We start from the raw sequence: 22,238 nt of genomic DNA on the forward strand, positions 1-22,238 counted from the left end.
ACTACTCCTTCATTACTATTTCAAGCAATCACTATTTGAATATGTCCCGAGAAGGTAACTCAAATTCAATCCCAACTGTTGGAGGCTCAAGTGTTGCTACTGAGTCCCAAAGCAGTGCTTCTAAAGTATTGCCCAGGAATGCACGTGGGAATAGAAGTGACATAGCATGGAATTGTAGTTGATGGAACGAGAAAAATACAATGCAAATACTGTCAAAATGTTGTAAGCGAAGGAACATATAGGTTGAAGCATCATCTAGCTGGAACTAACAAGGATGTTGAACCTTGTATTGCTGTGAATGATGAATTAAAGAAGGAAATGTTATTGATTGTTGCTAGTTACAACAAAACTTAATTAACAAGTCCAATTCATTTTTGAGTGAGGAGGAACAACCTAAAGTTGGTGAAAAAAGAAAGAAAATGAAAACTTATTCAAGAGGAACGAGATTAGCACTCAAGCCACCATCAACAATATGTTTAAGAAGGGGATCAAAGAGGAAGCAAATCAAGCCATTGCAAGGTGTTTTTACAACAATGTCATTCCACTTAATGTGGCAAGAAGTGATGAATACTTTGAAATGTTCGAGTTGGTTGCGAAGCATGGTCCAGGGTTCAAACCTCCATCCTACCAGGAAATAAGCGTCAAATATTTGAAGGAAGAGGTAAAGTTGACTAATGCTAGACTTGAAGAACACAAGGCTGAGTGGAAGAAAGTTAGGTGTACTATAATGACTGATGGTTGGACCGACAAGAGGAGGAGGACAATCCTGAATTTCTTAGTGCACAATCCCAAGGGAATAATTTTCTTGAAGTTTATTGATGCATCACACATAGCAAAAACTGCTGATAGGATCTTTAAGATGATAGATGAAGTTGTTGAGGAGATTCGGGAAGATAATGTTGTTCAAGTTGTGATAGACAATGCATCTAATTACAAAGCTCCTGGAGAGATGTTGATGGAGAAAAGGAAAAAACTTTATTAGACATCTGGTGCTGCTCATTGTATTGACTTAATGTTGGAGGAGTTTGAGAAGAAAATTCCCATTCATGCAGACACAATTTATAAAGGTAGAAAAATTACAACATTTATCTATGCAATGACTTCTCTAATTTCTCTTTTGCAATAACACACAAAGGGATGAGATTTAGTGAGACCGGGCCTCACTCTTTTTGCCACTTCATACTTAACTTTGGGTTGCCTTAATGATAACAAAACAAGTTTGATAAGAATGTTCACATCAGCAAAATGGAAGGCAACCAAATTTGTCAGGACACGTGATGGGAGATTAATTGAAGATGTGGTGTTGAATAAGGAATTTTGGAAGAGTATTGTTTTTATTTTGAAAGGTGCATTTCCATTAATGAAAGTTCTTCGTTTGGTTGATTCGGATGACTATGAGAAGCCACTGATGGGATTAATATATGAAGCAATGGATCAAGCTAAGGAAAAGATACAAAGTGCTTACAATGGTGTTAAAGATAGGTAACATTAATGTATTATTTGGAACTAATATTCATGTATTAATACCTTTTGCTATTTATTTGCAACTAACGTCATTCTTTATGATATTATTTATAGTTATATGCCTCTATGAAAAATCATTGATGATAGACGGGATAGACAACTTCGTAGACCATTACATGCTGCAGGATATTTTCTTAACCCTCAACTACATTATTCTTCGGGGTTTAATGTTGATCTTGAAGTTAGAAATGGGTTTTTTGATGCCATAGGAAGGATGGTGCCTGATATTCAAGATCAATCTAAGATTGTTGTTCAGATGAATTGTTTTACAAATAAACGAAGCTTTTTTGGTAAGCCATTTGCTTTGGCAACGGTAAAGCAGAAGACTCCAACAGATTGCTGGGAGTTTTTCGGGGATGAAACACCAGAGCTTAAAATTTTTGCTCTTCGTATACTAAGCTTGACATGTAGCTCCTCTGGATGTGAGCATAATTGGAGTGCTTTTGAAATGGTAAGAATTTAATTGAATTGTATGTCTATTGATTATTTGTTTATGTCCATACAAATGTAAGCGTAATTATATTTACATTGACTATTTGTTTAGGTCCATACCAAGAGAAGAAATAATTAGAGCAAGAAACAATGAACGATGTTATTTTTGTTATGGCCCAATTAAAAATTGTCCAAAAAGAAGCAAGCTAGGAAGGATGTCGAACTAACTATTGATGACATCGCATCTGATGATGAGTGGATCGTGGAGCACAATAATGATGATGAAGATCATTTGGACGACCTAGAATGTGATGGAGATGATTTGATGAGAGAAATCATTGGATAAGATATTGGGGAAGATATAAACGATGTTGAAGAAAATAAGGATGAAACCCCTTTGGAAGATGAATAGACAGTTTGATGTGAATGATTTGCTAAATTAGATTTAGTTGCATTTAGACTTATGTTTTGATATTGGATTTGGATTTGAAAGAATGCTTTTAGCAAATTTATGCTTTGAAGTTGGATTTGATATTATGTTTTTACCAAATGTATACTTTGAGATTAGATTTGGAATTGTGTTTCAAGCAAATTAAGTTTGAATTTGGATTTATGTCTACTATTTTTTATATATATAAAAATTCCTTTGCATATTTCTGTATTGTTAATTAGGATCTTACGATTTGATAACCTATATGATTTTTTATATATATAAAATTCCTTTGCATATTTCTGTATTTATGTATTGTTGAATAACCTATATGATTTGATAGTAATGTCTCATGATGGTGTTATGAAAATATAAGGTTATCTGTACTCATGATTCAAATGATCTCTCTCTCTTAAAAATGTAATAGATTGGCAGTAAATTTATATTTATTTATTTATTTATACGAGTGACTAATTTGGAACTTTTCTGATTTAACTAATCCTAAGAGATTTTGCCTTGCATGTTGAATTGAGATGTTTGTTCATGTAGGAATTTCAATCATGTTGCACATTATATAGGTCACTAGAATTAGAATTAGGTACCTACAAAATAACAAAACCCATCAAAGTCACGGAAGAGATTCACTACAGTTTATAATTGTCTTCACGTGCATGTAGAGTGTAGAACCATTCTTATTTCCCTTTTGTCAAAAGAACAATTTTTTTTAAGATAACAAAACAAAGGGTCTTCATTTCTCTATTTGGATCGTGATATAGCAACAACTTTGAGTTGGGTTTCTCTAGGAATTGTAAAAAGACATTGTAGGAAGGAGAATAAACTTGTGAAGTGTCATTTGTCAAAGTGTCTTTCACAACCAATGAGTAGATTTATTATACGACCAAATGTATGTATAGTTGTTTTCACTACCAAATGGTAGAAATTAAACACTCCTAATGCATAGACACACACGTGCTAGGTAGCTATAGTTTTCAAACCTTGACGTTACTAGATTTTAAATATTCATTTATGAGTTGAGTTTTAAAGAATAAAATGAATGAAAAGGTTTCAAAATCATCTTATATTACAATAATATTATATTTCATGGTTCACAAATATTTCCCTTCTCACCATTATCCTCTAAAACCTAACTTAGAGACTGATCCTGAAACTTCTATTAAATAAACTAAATGAAACATCAGCAATATATAGGCATTTCTCATATGGCAATAGGTAGGGGAATACTATCAAAAGTTCAATATACTCCACATATATCAAAGCACCCTAAATAAAGGAAATAACTTGCTAAACTAGGGAACATTTATCTATCTGAATTGTCACAATAAATACAAAGACGAAAAAATTAGAAGCATACACATCATCCTCATGTGATCACTCTGAAGACATTAATGAAGAAGGTGTTGCATTAATGAAAAGAAAAACATTAACTGTCAAATACCCTAATCGAACTTATAAGTTTATCACATATTCTTAACCAATACATAGCACTCACTACCAACCTTATAATAATCATATAAGGCAATCAACTATTTATGTAATCAAATTAATTATAATGTATGGTTCTTAGTCTGATTTTTTTTGTTTTTTATCACACTCATCCCTTGAAATATATACCATATGGTACATAGTAATAACCAATATTAATCATAAAGTCACAACTAACTTTCTTTTCTTCATTAATCTCTCTCTTTTGTGCCAATGTCCAATCACTAGGTGAACCAATATAAATCAAACCCATAATGGGAAACTTTTGTTTGAAGGATAACATAAATTCTCACTCAGAGAAAAGATAGCAATGTTTCTGTATCTCTCTGCAAAGAACATGAAGTCAAAAGCGATATTTCATAAAATTTCCTTACAAAGAAAGGTTGAAAAGAAGGGACTATGACGTTGCCGTGTATTCTGGAGGAACGGTCGATGTCACTTTAAGGTGGCTAACACTGTTTTTGTGTTACTACAAGTAGATGATTCTCGGGCTTTGAAATTGAAATACATACAATATAGTGTAATATTTATGTATTAATGTTGTAAGATATATACACAATCAATGTATCATATACTATTTATTTGAATTACTCTTCTCAATAATAATTAAATATTTTGATAATAAATAATACAATGGTATAAAACTCATACATTGTCTATGCACAAATTTTTTTCTCCCAATATATTTCTCTATATACTTTTAGATGGCTATGTAATAAGTTGGTTAATTGCTGTTGGATGAAAATTTATTGGACTAAGGCTTTTGAAGGAGAGAAGAGGAACATAAAAACCCTTTGAGTCATTGCACCTCCTTAATAACATGACAAAAAGTAATTATAATTTTAGGAGTAATCACAAATAGATTACAATATAAGGTTTTAGTCTATGCTTACATATTTGAATATAGCTTAGTGATAGTAAATAAATGGAATATGTAACTACATCATGTGTTCAAGTTGAATTATGAGAGACTTTTTTAAAGGAGAATAAAATATTGTAGATGATATTTAAGCTTAAATGACGAGATTGACGAAATTCTTGGGCCCAAAAAGATTGCATGTGAAGACTATGATTTTACATACTCCTCCCTGTGTATTTTTTTGAATGTTTTCCAATTATGGGAATCTTCACATTTACTATTTATCACATTTTCTCATAACAGTCCGCAATATAAGGTCTTGAGAGTATTCGCAAGTAGGACGTGAACACAATTTAATATGTTGATTATCATAAAACTTGGGTTGAGCAATTATCATGCTAAGTTAATTAGATATTATGCCAACTTAATAATAATAAAGATATTTCAAGACACCACATTAATTACACAAAGAGGAATAGTTATGGGACAAAAATATTTTGTATATATCCTGGATTAATGAAAATGTCAATTAAAAATTAAAAATTTATTATTTTTTTATTTTTACTTCAATATCATTAGTTTGAAATATAATTTGAAATAAAATTTAAGAGATTAGATCATTTTTTATACCTAACTAACATGAATATATCCAATTAATAGGGGGAAACAATGACGTGCTAATAAGGCCATGATGTGATGTACTATCTGTCTATACCAGAGTAAATTAATATTTTGGCACTGTGTTGCATTATATGAAATTTCAGTGTGGTTGGTTGGATTTTTGGATGTGTTAGGAAGAAGCATGTGGAAAACAACGGAACAGTATAGACTTTATGGGAATAATGAGGTGAAGTAGTAAGTAGGTAACTGATCAAGAATAATTCAGGTAAAAAAGGTTATTCTATTCTTTTCATATTTAGAGTTATATATTATATCAACATATAAAGAGGGGGGAAATGATTCACGAGCATTTTTTATAATGTCACTGAATTGTCCATGATTTAAATTTAATCATGATTTAAATTTAATCATTATTAATTTTAAATTTAAGTAACATAAATGAATTAAGAATGATACTTGTATATATATATATTTATTTATGAGTACTATTAGTACCCTGGAATATTTGTAGCTGAAGTGACTTGTAATTGTCAGTTCTTGCACCCCTTTAATCAATAACTTTCAGTTGAACTTTCCTACCTCTCTGATTCATGTATACAGTCTTTAACTTGCAGTTAACTGATGAGACTTGAGATCCAGAAACAGATCACAGAAGAAAGATAACTTCATTATTTATGCATATTCTCTAGTTAAGACTTTTGTTATGTTTTGATATATGCATGGTATGTGTAAATATCTTTATACTGGCTCCATCCATGTTAATATATTGTGTGCATAAATTTTGAATATCTAATTTACTCAATTATGGAGAAGAAAAAAACATTTTATTTTTTTAATATATGTGATCATTTTTCTTTGCATGCCTGCATAATGAAACCCTATCTTGGAGGTTTCATTTTCCATTTAACTATATGATATAACTTATAGTTTGACCAACTTGATCAAAATTGGTTGGTGAGGTTTTACTTATTCTTCAAAGAAAAATGTTTTTTTCAACAGCTGAGTAAGACATCATGTGTTATTGTAAGTGTGTAGGTATTGAGATATCAAGTGTTTAATTAAAACTATAGTCATTATATGATTTGTATATGAAATGTAAATAATATAATTATGCAAAAGGACTGTAGTGTTGTATCTTCCTTTGTCAGTTGCCATCAATGAACTGCATGCAGCTACACACTGATGATTTTATGTTCAAAAGGACACAAACAGAAATAAAAAAACATAACATCTACATATTTGAATAAAATAAACATATGCAACTAGAGATAGAATATTAATAATTATACTCTAAATTATTTCAAGGAAATAAACCTTATCATTATACTAAAGCTTTAATTAGCAGGAAAGAAAAGGTTCTTCCTTATCTTCTATCAACCCCTAATAGAAAACAAAACAAAAATAGGCAAATACTGACATTTCATTACAACTTCTTCTGTCTTCATTGTATACTACTTAACTTTCTGTGATTCTCCTAGCCTTAGTTCAAGATCCAAGTCTTCCATTCCAGGCTTAAGTCCAAGTACAAATTCTTCTGCAGACTTGAAAGCCATGCTTCTATCTTTTGAACATGGCTTGATAAAGACAGGCATAGAAGGAATATAAATTTTTGGTCTTTTATAACTCATGGCTTCTTCATCACATGAACCATTTGGTGATGATTTTTGGCCAAACACTGAATTCAATCCCACAGACAAACTTGTCTCAACATAATCATTGCAACCCAAATCATTAAAAATTTCTTCCCTTTCATTGACTGAAGAAAACTGAGAATTACTTAATGACTTAGGGTGAATTTTCTGACAATGATGAAAACGATGAAGGGCTTCTTTACTTTGATGATAAGGGCTAAGACCTTGTTTGAGCCTGGCTCTATCCCTTCTGTGCACATTCATGTGACCCCCTAGGGCTTGAGCTGACCTGAAATCTCTTTTACAGAAATTGCATGAGTAAGATCTTGGAGGCCATATGCACCCTCCAAGTATCCTCTTTGCATCTTCAGCAAAAGCCTTTTCTTCCCATGAATTGTTGTTGTTGTTGCATGCTCCTATAACTATTGGTGCTTGAATATGTGACTTCAATATTTGTTTTCTCTTCATCCAAATCATGTACTCAGATTCCTCCATATGTTGGTGATCAATAGTAAAGAAAGATTATGAGTGGAAGATGCTTTATATAATGAAATTAAAGGTAGCAAGGGAGTTCAATATAAATGGTGTGTGTAGGGTTGTTGCATGTCACTGTAATTAAACTTTGAAAGCAACTTAAGAATCTATGAGGGAAGAGAAAAAGTTTAAGATGAAAAGGTCTTTGTTATTAGATTTGCATGTTGCCTTTTTGTACTGAAGCTATTCTGTTGTTTGTTTTTGGTGGGTTCACAGGGTTGGGGGGTCCATTGATTCACACGGATGAAAGAGAGATAACAGTTCTGACTTCTGAGAGTAAAATACTAAACTGTTTCTCTGAAGCTTCCACCAAACACCTATATGGTAATAAACTGTAAGACTGTTCAGTCTTCACATATAGTAAATACATCATCCATATGGAACTGATTCATCACCTCTCATGTAAGCACAGTAAACTTGTTGGAATGAATAATTACACATACTAAAAAGTTTAATTTCTTATATATTAGTTAAGACGATAACTTGGTTAGCATCAAAAGTAAATAAGTCAAGAAATATTATCGTAGGAAATTTCATTGATCAGTACATCTGTAAATGCTTCCAAAATCATGAGGTCTATCATAACTTAGTGAGAATTAGGAAAATCTTACTCATCTAAACTTTTTTCTAAAATAAAATAAAGTATACTTCAAATAAAATTATTTTTATTTGTATAAAAAAAACTTTGACAACATGCTCTTAATCTCTCTCTCAATTACCTTTTATTCATATAACTGCATTTCTTTTCCTTTTTTGTTTTACAAAAAAATTGGTGAATGAAGTACAAGGGTTATATAACTGCATTTCAAAGTCTTTCAAGTAATTCCTTTATGTAAGCATGAATAAAGAAAAAATAACATATTCTCTCATCACTTTCTTGTGGCGTATGAAGATTTGTAAGAAGATATATCATTATTCATAAATAAATGATAAAGTTTATGAAGTAGCTCATTGTCAACCTTTATTGTTGGATAATCTCAGACACCTTCTATGTGTCTCTAAACAACACCTGCTGCATAACATTGGAAAATTCAAGATAGCAAATACATGAAGCACTAAACATGGATAATTTATTGAATCTCTCCCTTGCCCGCACACAAATACATGAAGCACTAAACAAACAAAAAAGATCTTTTTGTTTTATTAGGTAACCTCCCACCCTATTATTAGGGTAAAAGACTAGAACTATGCTAACACCCTTGTTAGTAAACAAAAACATATAAACCTTAACATGTGGTTCAAAATAAGAGGGGAAAATTTGGATACATCTACCATTCCCATACCCCACTAAATGAGACTCTCGTGCAATGGGTTGCCCTGATGTGGTTCAAAATAACAAAGTTGTTATCAAAATCAGAGATCATGTATTGAGCAGTCATTAGCTTAGAATGAAATTTAAGGCAATCATGGGTTAAGATTAAGGATAACAACTTTTATCTCTACAACTGATTTATCTCCACAGGAAAACAGTCAAACCAAACAAATAAGAAGACATATCCTTGGATGTTCAAATGTATGTCAATATGATTATTCAAAACTTGTTATTTGCATCATACTGAGTAAAATACATGTTGCAGCTAAGAGATAACAATTTCCAGTTCTGTACAATTTAGCAAGAAAATGCTTGCTGATATTTTGCAGTTAGTTACCTAACTGCCTATTACATAAACTCATTGAGAGAAAAGAAGGAACCCATCTCTATTACAATAACCTGACAACAAAAAAAGCACTCAAATGCTTCTCAAGTTATAACATGATACCTCTAACAAAAAATTTCACTAGTGTAGTAACAAGCTTCCTAAGGGCAAATTGAGAAAGAGGGAACACCCAATGAAAGGCTAGTTCAGAATTACCCTGACCAACCTTAATAAAGATGTGAACCGCATCTATGTCCTATTATGCAGAATGAACATGAGAACCGGAAAGACAGCATCAAGATAAAAAAATGAAAATCTATGAAGAACGGCTGAGAGGTTCAGAGACACAGAAAAACCAATTCAGGTAGTCTAGGCACTGCAGCTAGAACTAACTAATACCAGCACCATCTTGGACCACAGTTTCTTTCTAAGGAACAAGAATGTTTGCATCAGGTGTCAAACTTCCAACTGTTTCAATCTATTTGTGCTGCAAATGCTGTGTCTTGCTCAGGGAACACCTCGGACTCCAATGATGGAGCAATATTCTTCACGTGTAACCATGTCAGTTCCCACAAACTATTTCCATCTGAGCCACTGCTCTGCTCAAGTATGCCTCCTGATTTCAAAACAAGCAAAGTGTTTTTCAGAAGCTCGGGCACAAGCTCTTGAAGTTTCTCGCTTCTCCTACCCCTAACTTTCACCTTCATATAATTTTCCATACGGCTTAACACACCCAGCCATAGTTTGCAGAAATCTGGCAACTGTGATAGTTCTTGGACTAACTGGAGTTGAACTTTAGACAAGATCTTCAAGGCAAGAATAAGTGTGCCTTCTATGTTTCGGTAGTCCTTTTGAGAGTATGCCTGAGCAATTTCAAGCAAGTCATCTACCAAAGTGAAGATCGCTTGATCGTAACACTGTAACCATAAATCAGGTGGGATATGAATCCCAACAGCTCCTGTCAAGCACTTCTGCAAAGATAACAATGCGTGATTTCTAACCACCTCTCTCTGATCCAAACATACTTTTCTTAGGCCATGCACTAGCCTCAACCACATTTCCCCAATATCCTGCAACATATTTTCCACTTCCTCTTCTTTAGCTGCTTGCTTAGCATCATGACTCCACTTTTCTAAACAATGTACAGAAGCTGCCATATGATCTAGTGCAACTACAGACCGCTCTACCTGTCCTACATGAGACTCAGCGAACTGCCTCGCAGCATCTACACAGAGAACATAATTCGAAGGAAGCAAGTAGGTTCCATCAGACATAATGAACGATAGTGTATCAAATCCAGCCTCAGCTGATTCCAGGTGTCTAGCAGTGATGGAAAGCAGTGATGTAATTGTCCGCCATCCTAACTGAGATCTTATATGAGAAGCATTTGCCTTCACAAGGCGGCTAACTTCCTGTGTAATCTGCTCGTAGTATGCATCTGCAACATGTGCATCAAGCTTCAAGACAAGTTGCAAAGACTTCAAAAGTTCATCAGCTATGTTCTCTTTGTAGGGAAGCAAGCGATGGCAAATCCTTAGAAGTCCAAAAACAGCCCTTTCTACCAGGGCACAAGGCATCACAGTTGACTGAACAATATTGGATATGTGCTCATAAACACCTTTCCAAAGAAGTTCAATTCTATCCCTGTTATTTAGAGTGATTGCTATCAGTAAGTCCAAGCAGAAAACTGAAGTTTCTTCATCCTCATGTATGATGTTCCCGTTAGGAGGTCGCGCTCCAGCATTAATGAGTGCACTCGCAAGCTGCATTAGAGATCCAGCTTGTAGAAATTTACTCTCAGTAAATATGTTGTCAATGTGACACTTCTGAATTGTTTCCATTGCTTGCTGATGAGCAACAAGTTGTTCTTCAGTTGGTATTGATCTTGGCTCTTCAGTGCCAAAATATAAAAGTTGACTAAACCTGCTCATCAATCCTGAGGATCTCTTTGGAGTACTAATGGACGGAGGACGACTTAATGAGAACGAACTCGAATTGCGCTTCTCACATCCATTTTCTGCAGAAATATTTAACTCATCAACAACATCACTGGCCAAACGAGTAGGAAGAAGGCCTAACTTGTGGAACCTTAAGATGCAATCAAGAATATTCCTCCACCCTGTGCAGATGTAATCACCATAGCTATTTGCAATAGTGAAAACTGTCTCAGTTGCCATTCTTGCTTTTGTGTCTTCACCAAAGGCAAGGATAGATTCATCAGCTGGTAATGGATCCAAAATGATGATGAACTTACAGAGACACGCAACCAGATCATTGAGTACATTTTCAAGATGATAGTAAGCTGATATCTTTGCAACAGCTAAGAATCCATCAAAACATATTTGGCATACCTCTTCATTTTCAGCATTATCAAATACAACAGAAATGGCAGCAATTGTTGGACCTGACAATATAACAAACATATCATAATCAAGGTGGGCTCTGGAATCAGATACAATGAATGGAGTAGTTTTCTTCGACTTGTACATCAGAGAAATCCACCGACTTGGGGTCATTTCAGGAAATCCGGAACCTGGTTCTGGGGTCGTGCGGATTTCATTCTTACAAATTGAATGGTAAATCTCCGACAAGAATTCTTGAGGCAGATCATTGCCACCATTTATACGCCTATTATTCCTGATAAAATCCCCTTCTGTCATCTTCTTTTTTACCTGCACATTGTGATGATCTGTATTAAGCATTATAATTGAGTATGATAAAACAAGAGCAGCATCCTTGTTAGCTAGGATATGTTGTGACTGCTCATAATATCTCTCAGAGAAGGCTTCGAGAACCCGATGTATCTTCTGTGATTCTCCAGGAAGCCTAAAACTCTCCAAAAATAGACGCAGGGCTGTGTCTAAGGTCATGTCTTGGAAATCAAATGTTCTAGCAAACTCATGAAGAACCTCAACACAGAATTCATCATGATTTCCTAGGAAATCACCGATGAGATTTTTATCCAACCCAACAGTGTATCTTAAAAAGCAGGCAACACTTTGGGGATCAAGTTTATCAGGCAAAAGATGTGTTACTTGGAGAAACTCAAGACCCTTTTTAACATCACGATTGAAGTGATCAGCTCCAATCATCAATCTTCTCTTGAAGCACTTTCTTCGGCAGACAAAAGGAATCCAATCTTTTGGATCATCAAAATTTTCACACGTTTCCATCCAGAATGGTGTATACTCTTCAAAATTCACAAGAGAATGTTCTGAACTTACAGATCCAGTGCCTATCCTTTCAGCCATTCCCTGCATGATAGCAATAAGACCATCCAAAGCAAGAATATGCATGGAAGACAATGGATTGTTCACAGGAAATGCACTTCTGGACAATAAAGTAGCAACTTCTTCGAAGACATTACTGCAAGTTATATCACAATCAAAGTTAGCATACATCTCCACCATGAAAGTTTTTTGTCTGCAGAAATCAACAAGGGCCTCCATGGCAGACTCCTGTTGCTGATATGAAGCCCCATATTTGCTTTGTGCAAGCCTCAAAATTACACAAGAAAAAAATGCTTCTAGCTGTAGTTTGAGTTCTGTACGAAGATGGTGATACAAATTGAGAACAATGCTACACACCATTGAAAGTACAAGAGGACTCATTGACAAACCGAATTGCATAAGATTTTGGAATAACTCATCTTGAATTAAGCTCAACAATCTTGGGTGACGGCGAAAGGAGGGTCCTCCCAACTCTATGGCTGAATTAATCAGTGTTAAGGCAAAAAGAGGCACATCTTCATCATATGCGATTGTGTTTGATCTAGGATTTATTCCCACATGCTCAACAACATTCAACAAAGAACACAAGAAGTGAAATATTTCCATCATACAGGGAACCCCATAAGGTTCTGTCATGAGCTGCAATTCATGTGGATCAGTCTCCTTGCCACTGATAGCTATAGCTGTGTTTCCACCCATTGCAGTTTCTGTCACAACACTTGCACTCCCGGAAGCAATGCATGTGGATAATGGCTGACCATCATATATAGGATTCAGGTTCCCATTTTCCAATTGGCTGCTTTCTGAAGCATGCTCATTGTTTAGCCCACTAGCCTGAGAATTAAAAACAGTAATTTGATTATGAATTTATGCAAGTCCTGACTCTCAAAACTCTGTTTTGCACCAGCAATTAAAATATTGTCTTTGAGAATGTGCAGATATGACTATAAAGAAACAGTATATGTAATAATATGTTTAGAGAACTCTAACCCTAACTAGTAACATGTAGCCTGTAAAGATTATTTGCTTACTTTTATTCCTCTTCTTTGGAGGTCCATGAAGATGGCGCAGGACATGGCAGAGTCAATTAAAGTTATGCATTGATTTTTTCTACAACTTATGTATTCACTAATAAAATATTACTTAAAGGTTTTTCCTTGCTTTCTGGTGAGTTCCAGATATTTCTAGGTGTAACAAGCTCCCCTAACTTACTTTCACTGTATTGCATCCGAAGGGAAAGCCGGAAAAGGGTATATGTTCATTTTGGGTTGTACTACAGACTCAAAAGCCAGGTATACAGTCAGGTGATCAAACACTGTATAGTATCTATAACACCGAGTTTGGCATACGATTTGTTCGACACTATAATGGAAATTGAAAATTTTATATAAATAATGACAAATTAAGATTTGTAAGCTGAGATAAAAAAACAATAGAAAAAAAATTATAGCGTAAATAAAAACCAGACCTAACCCTGAAATCCTCATTTTTCCTTTAGTTTTTTTCTTCTAGCAACTAACAAATAATCCCCATGAGAAAGTGAAGAATGCAACCAAAAATGGATATAGGTAAAACAAATCATATACCTCTTGTTTTATAGTAGTGCTCCCATTTATCAAATCATGTTTTGTGTTGTCCATATCCTGAAGATGAGAGAATATACACCTAACAAGTTCATGCATTGTGTACCGTGCTATCCGCTGCAACAGCTCACCTTTGGTTCCTGCTTGATGAACTATGCGGAAACAAGTATTTACCATGGTGCAAATGTGTTGGTTACACAGCACCACAGATGCTTTACTTTTCACACAGGCTAGAAGAACTTGTAATATCTTCATTAATACCACTTCTTCTGATCCAGGATCAGTCACTTCAAATCTGCAACTTGTGACAGCATCAACCACCAAATGCATTGTGTCGACAACATTGACGGTATTCTGATCAATCACATCCAGAGTTAGGATCTTGTAAACAGATGAAAGAGCAACACCAGTAATTGGTGCACCAGTTTCATCTGATTGAATCACATCCAGAAAAGGCTGGAGATACAACATAGGGTTGACGGTATGCCATTGATTCTGCCATGAGAAAATTTGTCTCCTTAACGCTTTTAAAGACTGAACAAGAAAGTGTTCTGATTGGTCATCATCTGACATATAATGAACTCCCCATCTAACATTTCTTCGCATAACTGCCAAAACAGCACCAATTTCTGCATTGATCATGCATGCTATAGTAGTTTTGTTAGGATATCCAGCACCACATTGCTCAGATTGATCCTCTATTGCATTCAGGCCGGTTTGCATTTGCATCTTTATATGTCCCATTTTGACAAATGAATTGGCTGGACATTTACCACTAGAATACTGAGATGAACAAAAGCCCTAGGAAAAACAATATTAACAGTGTTAATCAATACATTCATAAGGATTTCTACATGCTAGTGACTTCATATAGCACTGGTAACACAAATCATCCAACTTCAACATAATTACTAAGATAAGAAACACAGACTTCGAACCTAATGCAACTCTACAGTCTAGGTCAGCAGAAATTCATCAAGCCGACATCATAGTGGATCAAAACCAAATCCTAGATCAGGTAGTTCAGGTCTAAATCCTTTCTAATGATTCACCTATAGTTTCTCTTGGTCTTCCTCTAATTTTGGGGCTATCCACCACGTGATCAACTCTTCTAACTATGGCTTCTGTTGATCTTCTTCTCAGGTTTCAAACAATCTTCCATGCAATTCAACCATCTTTTCCTCAATAGATGCAACTCTTTCTTTCTCTCTAATACCCTAATTACAGATCTTATTTTTCTTATATGCCCACTCATTCAATGAAACATTTTAACTCAAGCAAGTCTAACGACATTAAGGGTCTCCACTATGAAGTACAACCCAGCAATTCCAATACTATGTCTGTCATAGTTTAAATTCTTAAAAAGAATTGAAGTTCGACGAGGATGGCACAATCACTCATTTAATAACATAGATTACAGGTTAATGGATCATAAATGTACTCACTGAAGGTGGTTTTGGTTCCTTTAATCCAAAGTTGAAAATTTCAATTCTGAACTTAAACTTCAAAGACACAGTCTGGAACAACAAAATATCACATTGAAGGCACAAATTTTGCACATCCATATAAGATATAACAAAATTAACCCACATCAATAGGGTAATGAAAATTGATCCAGAATTCAGATGGAACTATAATACAACATTTTTTAGGTACTACCAAGGGTATCCCCTCAACTTATAGATATGGAAGTAATCCCTTTAGGGGCGTGTGACCGTCCATCCCAGACCAACAAGTGTTGCTCCCAGGAATCGAACTTTTGACTTTTTGGTCTTTCTGAGGATCTAGCCTTACACCACTATACCAATGCCCGAGTAACTTTAAACTCATAGCATCAAATTGTCCAAACAAATTAAATTACATAATTTTAAATTTCAAAAAAATACATATAGATCTACCATTAAATCTTACCTTTCTTCTTTTGAACCCATTTCCCTAGCGATCATGTACTAACAATGATCTAATCTATTGGAATTAAACTAAAATTCAATACAAAAGGAATATAAAAATGTATATTAAAGCTTAAATTTCCCACATTGAAGAAAAAATAGAAGCATTGAATGGAGAAAAGACAAAAATGGCGATTGAAATGAAGAAAAATGAAAACTTACGGAGATAATGAGTTTAGGGAACAAAATTGAAAAACATTTCCTTTCTTCAAAATGAAAATTCAATCGTTTCCCAGAAACTCCTCTCTCTCCGTTGCACTTGTGGGGTCACTTTCATTTTTCTTCTTTTATGTTGTTTTGGATTTGAATTTCTGTGTGGTAACCACAAATTAATGCAACAATAATAATCTATGCTCACTTTTCATATATTTTGGCTCTGTTACTGCATGCCATGTTCACATAAATATTGGTATTGAATAATAGTTTAGATACGAGAATAAGAATAATGATTGTTAAGCATTAAACTTAGACAATAATGAAAATTAATTGTTCAATGCTATGAAGCTTAATCATGAGGAAATTAATTTTATGTTTACAACTTTACATACTCGCAGAAATAATTCAATATATTGTCATCAATGCATAAATGATGAGTTATAAATGATGCATGGTCAACAAAAATCTAGACCATGAATTATTTTCTCTTAATCTTGTTTTATAAAAAATACTTTACTTTGTTGGTAAAGAAGTAAACTCTACTTTTATCAAAGACACCATAGAAAATAGTGTAAATATTTATAATCAGATAGTTCATAATCTACTATTTATTTATATTACTAACATTTAAGAAAATCAATTAAATATGAAGGTGAATTTATGGGGTCATATTAGGTGAGGATGGTGGACAGACCAAAAGAATAAAGATAGTTAAACATTATAATGTAAGGTGCTCAAGGCCCATATCATCTTACTAATTCATCTAATCTTCGAGCTAATTTTTTTTGTTTCCCATATGTATCTTCGCACTGGAGACAATCATGTCCGAGTCGGGAACATTCACAGATATGTAGGGCTAACTCTCCCAGCAAGTATTTTTTTCATCCACAAGACTCGAACCTGAGACCTTGCTTAAGGGGAATCAAGCATGTACCACTTGAATCAGCTCATAATCTACAAGCTAATTGTAATAAGGTGAGTTTATGGAAATGACACTTATATGTTTTCAAGTCAGCTTGGGGTAATATTTTGAACCATCCTAACATAGTCGGATATCCCATATTCTTTTAGAATTTACACTTTTTAGAACAATTATGTATAAGTATATAAGTAGTAAACCTTACTATATTAAATCAATACATTTTGAGGTAACATATATTTATATTATTTGTGCTACTTCCATTCCTTTTCTTTCCCATTTGCATTTGTCTTCAAAAATTTTGGGTTAAGGTTGAAAGTTCAAATCTCTCCTTCTAACTCCGTCCCATATAGCTTAAGTACTTCCCATCAAGTTTTTAATCTAGTATTCTTTCTAAAAACTCAATCTCATAACCTATAATCAAAGTTAGAATAACTACATAATAGTTAATTAATAACACAAGAGTTAGTTAGCAAAATCGCATAGAAACAATGTAGAAATAAAATGATCTATAATTTGTAACTTTGTTGTGCATATTTTTCTCTTTGAATTCTAATCCAAGTTATATTTTTTTTATGAGCAAGGAAAATCAATTAAATGAACCTATTCTCTTAGCTTTCTCTAAAGAATTTAACTTAATAGACATAAGACAAGTATTGAGATGAATGTTCTATCCCAAGCAGAAAAAATTGCTATGATGATTTCCATGCAAATCCAAGTTCTTCATTTGCAAATACTTATATGTGTAGTAAATAAGCACAAAACACAACAAAAATGAATGAAACAACAACAGAAGTAGACATAATGTTCAATCAAATTCAGTGTAACTCGGTGCTGTCCCAATAAAGCACTCCACCAAAACAATGAACATGTTTTTTTACTTTAACTGTCATTACCTAAAGCACTTTTGTATAAACAATTTATTCAATGAACTCTATAGTTTGAGATGCAGCATCAACGAAACACTATTTACATAGCAACGTATCACGCGTCGCATTTCCAGTTGTTGGGTTTACCCTGTCATAAAAACAACTCGTTAGTGAAGAAGGATATTTAGACAACAAAATGAGTGCTAAGTATAAGGATATGATCTTACCCATCTGCAACTTTGCAGAGATATTCGCGTTGATCCTCTCTGAGAGGCACATCCGTAAAATCTGGCTCCAGCGAAGATACAAAGCAAACATTAATAACTTCTTGGTATAAGTTTCCTTACATTAAACATCAAACTTTTTAGATGAAGATGTAAACATTCCACTCTTATTGTGCTAGACTGCTAGAAATATATTGACATTCAAGCTAAAAGTAAGATCACATTCCTACTTGTAATTAGTACAAGTAAAAAATAAATGTGTTACATATATGGCTCTCACCATTACATGTGTTAGTTCAGTTGTGCTACATGACTAAATCCAAGAACATAAGATGGTAGGAACTGAAACTATGTAGGTGTAGTGCATTAGTCATTACACTAAACTATAATACTCTTGCATCTGAAGTCTGAACTGCATGCTGAGTATGTCCAAAATTTACTGCACTTTTATTAGTGATGGAAGGTAAAAATATGAAGGGAAATTATTAATTCTCGAGGAATTCTAATAGATACCAGCCAAGTAAGAAAAGAGAAAAACAGAAAAGAGCTTAACCAGTGCAGAAATTATGTAAACCAGTGCAGTATTATACATTGCTATCAGTGAAATATGCAATGATTGCCTTAAGGGAATAATCCCAAGAGAATAATAGAGTGACTTAAGGGAATAATCCCAATCTACCCTGTGACAACAGCCACCCCACAATTCCCAAATGATTGCCTGCCTCTTTCCCCTCACATTCTCCTCTTTCATATTCACCCTTTTCCAAATCTTCTCTCCCCCTCACTGCTTGCCACGTGTCCTGTTAGTTAGAGTCAATTGCAACATACTCTTTTTCTTTTGTGTCCCATTTACCCTTACTCATTTGATCCTGCTTCCTTCTTTTGTATACCCTTGTAATTGGGGGCCCAACAAATTCGCAATCATCTTTGGAATAGCATCCAGGTTTTTATATCACAAGTAACAATCACAAAAATCATTCTAATATTGGTTATTGGTATAGTATTCTTTTGGATGGCCCAATGCAAGAGGCTTCCACTTAGTGAGGTATGGGTAGGGTCTTATCCCTGCAAGCGAAGAGATTGTTTCTGGGATTTGAGTCCATGACTTCATGGTCACTAAGCAACAACCTTATCGTTGCACCAAGCTCACTCTCACGGTTATTAGTATAGTATATAAAACACAAATATAGTTCAAACTGGGCTTCTTTATTTGATGAAATTTGTGTTTTTTGGAATGAAAGTCAACAAAACTTGGTAATTATGCATTCTTATAGCAGGGAAATTTATTGCCCTTTACACGCTTTGCCTAGATATAGTGGTCTCTCTTAAGTAATGAAAGGATTTTTTCTTATGAACTTGCTTTCCCAGTTTCCCCTCTCCTAAAAGCTCTTTCTTTCCCTAAAACGCTAAAAGCCTTGACTTCATACACTGCTTAAACCCAAGATTAGTTGTATGTCAATGGCCTGGCTTTAATTAATTAGCAAGCTTGGTTTCGGAATTAGAAATATGAAAAATAATCAACAATTAATACTCATATCTGACCTGTAATGAGTTAAAAGCTATTATGAGATAAATACATCTTTATAACCATATTTCCCTCAAAAATCCACTTGTAGCATATAAATAGCTAAGTGGAACTATTACATACCAGCACCTGTGATATTTGAGCCCTTGAAAGATGTATTTCCTGTTACAAGTGCACCTTCCAAGTTAGCATTGCTTAAGTTTACCTGCAGAAAGAGTCATTCCGGCAGAAGAAGCCAACAGGACCAATATAGTTAAATGAACGAAGAAAAAATCATTAGTTACTGACTTAAGCGGATCAAGGCACATTTTCAGCTTCGACTAAAATAATATTTGAATCCAATAATCTGCATCCTTTCCTGTCTGATTATATATACATGTAATATAGCATGCAATCTAATTGCAGCGCACTAACAATTATGCTAATGATCGATTATAATAATTAAGGTAACAGGATTAAAACTTCTTTTTCGTAATCATCCACATAGCATTCTTCAAAGAGAGATGCTATGTATCATGAAGCATTCTTTTATGAGATCAGGCACGGATGAAGTGCAGAGGAATGCACAGTGATATCTTTTAGAACAGATTCATCTCCATTTACTCTTATATCACTTAAACCTTCTATTTGTTTCTTTTATATCGAAAATTCGGTAGCATCTACTTTGTAACATTTACTGTTTCTCTTCTTTAAGTAATTTAAGAAGTCGCCGAAAATAGTTGATCAGATAGTTGAGTAAGGGCATTGTGCATTGATTGTCAAGTATCTATTGTATAATCTGTAATAGTACAATTGCCCCATGTTCAGCCAATGTCATTATGCAATTTTTTTGAAGTTGAGTGCAATACAACAATAGAACAGAGACATAACAAATACACTCCAGTCTATCAATACAGGAAATAAAAAGAGTTACCTTGGTTACATTTGCTAAGGAAAAATCAGCACTTCTAAGATCAGCTTCTGAAAGATCAGCACCTGATAACAAGAGAGGTAGTAGGGAGGTTTTGTTATTGCAAATGGTAAGCCACTAAGTCAAATAATATCTGTCTGCACTCGTTATAAACACGGGAAATTATGCCGATATCATCAACCTGTGGTTTATTTATACATGTTACATTTCTTTTTTCAGAACATACATCAACTTCCCTTGAAGTTTAATTTATGTAACATTTACCCGTAACGGATAATGGTTGAAATTACACTAAAAATGTGAGGATAATTTTTTAAACAAGAAGGATGAGAGGTGTAATTATCTAACATGAACGTAGGTGAGTGTAATTGGCCATAATATGAGATTTTAGGCAAACCTGTTAAATCAGCATCAAAGAAGCTAGCACCTAACAACTTTGCACCTTTAAAATTTGCTTGTCTCAGTATGGACTGTAACAATAGGTAACATGTTAGACCTTCAATAAAAAAGAACACCAAATATGACCCAACATCTATGTTGCATGAATACAGGTACGGTACCAGCACCCGATATGGCGATACGGATACAGGTACAAGATACAACATTTAAAAAAAAATCTAATGTATGGCTACACAATATAATCAGGTATAAACAATCAAGATTTGCACCAGTAAAGGATGTGGCATCATAATATGAGAGATGAGACCCCAAACAAGCTGAGATGTGAAGATAAGAGACTAATTATCTGACTCGGATTCAGTATTATGACATGGCTAAGAAAAACGGGAAAGTACTAGATTTCCAAGTTACAACCCAAAATGTCATAGTTTTAAAACAATTCTCGCCAAAGGAGTAGCAATGAGCACACACCCCAAAGGAGTACCCATGAGTACACATCCGGATACAGGTGCTTTAGCATCATTGCGGTTAAGATTCTCTCTTGTACTAGAGAAGGTAGTGCATCAAAACAAACAGAAAAAATAATATGATTTGACATTTTTTCCCTTTAGATGCAATGTGAAGACACTTCGGGCCTTAAGTGTAAAAAGGAAAAGGCAATAACTTCGCTTTGGTGATCTTTGAAGTACTCAAAGTCATCATCAAATTAACTAATTTTTGTTTCTCACAAAAGTACAAATAATCAAAATGTATTTAATTTTACACCGTTTTGAAGTCTTGCTTGATCAAAGTCTTGCCACTAAAATCTTTTCCAGTGAGATCTTGTCCTCTTGTTACTTCTTGCCCATATGGGCCTCCACCCTGAAAACAAATAATTCCATTCAATAAAATAATGAGGTTGAAATTGATTCTGTCTTCTGTCATATATATTATAAAACTATAAAACCTTGTAATTTTGTGACAAAAAATATTAGTTAGTATTTATTACCTTAAAGGCAAGTGCAGGATCAACAAAAAAGAGAGAAGCAGATAGAAGAGCAATAAGGGCAGTGCTAGAAACTGATTCAGTCAATGAAAATGTGAGTTTTTTAGAGTGTTGGTGATGATTTTGCTTGAGTGAGAGTGATTGTGATGGAAAACGAAAAGGAAAAGAGGAGATGGAAAGATAAGGTTTAGAAGTTGAGAGATGAAGAGGTTTAGAAGTAGAACACAATGATATGTTGTGAAGAAGAGCCATTACTTTACACTTACAAATGCCACTCACAGTTACAAACTAAGACAGCTACTACCATTCGGAATTGTG

The 22,238-nt window shown here is 34.1% G+C and overlaps 4 protein-coding genes across 4 annotated transcripts; 1 reads left to right on the top strand and 3 right to left on the bottom strand.

Annotated features, from left to right (window-relative positions):
* On the top strand, window positions 1,361–2,302 carry LOC109329287. Its single transcript, XM_019562965.1, has 3 exons — window positions 1,361–1,482; window positions 1,612–1,975; window positions 2,156–2,302. Exons 1-3 carry the CDS (start codon window positions 1,361–1,363, stop codon window positions 2,300–2,302), a joined length of 633 nt encoding a protein of 210 aa, XP_019418510.1.
* On the bottom strand, window positions 6,660–7,827 carry LOC109329510 (probable transcriptional regulator RABBIT EARS). Its single transcript, XM_019563195.1, has one exon. The coding sequence runs from the start codon at window positions 7,493–7,495 to the stop codon at window positions 6,821–6,823; it is 675 nt and encodes a 224-aa protein (XP_019418740.1). The 5' UTR covers window positions 7,496–7,827; the 3' UTR covers window positions 6,660–6,820.
* LOC109330038 (ARF guanine-nucleotide exchange factor GNOM-like) lies at window positions 9,190–16,333 on the bottom strand. Its single transcript, XM_019564013.1, has 3 exons — window positions 16,096–16,333; window positions 13,988–14,785; window positions 9,190–13,235 (listed from the first exon to the last, which is right to left on the bottom strand). Exons 2-3 carry the CDS (start codon window positions 14,726–14,728, stop codon window positions 9,645–9,647), a joined length of 4,332 nt encoding a protein of 1,443 aa, XP_019419558.1. The 5' UTR covers window positions 14,729–14,785; window positions 16,096–16,333; the 3' UTR covers window positions 9,190–9,644.
* Window positions 17,719–22,238, bottom strand: LOC109328825 (thylakoid lumenal 15 kDa protein 1, chloroplastic). Its single transcript, XM_019562424.1, has 7 exons — window positions 21,924–22,238; window positions 21,701–21,796; window positions 20,934–21,006; window positions 20,540–20,601; window positions 19,750–19,831; window positions 18,105–18,165; window positions 17,719–18,025 (listed from the first exon to the last, which is right to left on the bottom strand). The coding sequence occupies exons 1-7, from the start codon at window positions 22,170–22,172 to the stop codon at window positions 17,974–17,976; spliced, it is 675 nt and encodes a 224-aa protein (XP_019417969.1). The 5' UTR covers window positions 22,173–22,238; the 3' UTR covers window positions 17,719–17,973.

The sequence above is a fragment of the Lupinus angustifolius genome, chromosome LG16, assembly GCF_001865875.1.
Source record: "Lupinus angustifolius cultivar Tanjil chromosome LG16, LupAngTanjil_v1.0, whole genome shotgun sequence".
Lineage (NCBI taxonomy): Eukaryota > Viridiplantae > Streptophyta > Magnoliopsida > Fabales > Fabaceae > Lupinus > Lupinus angustifolius.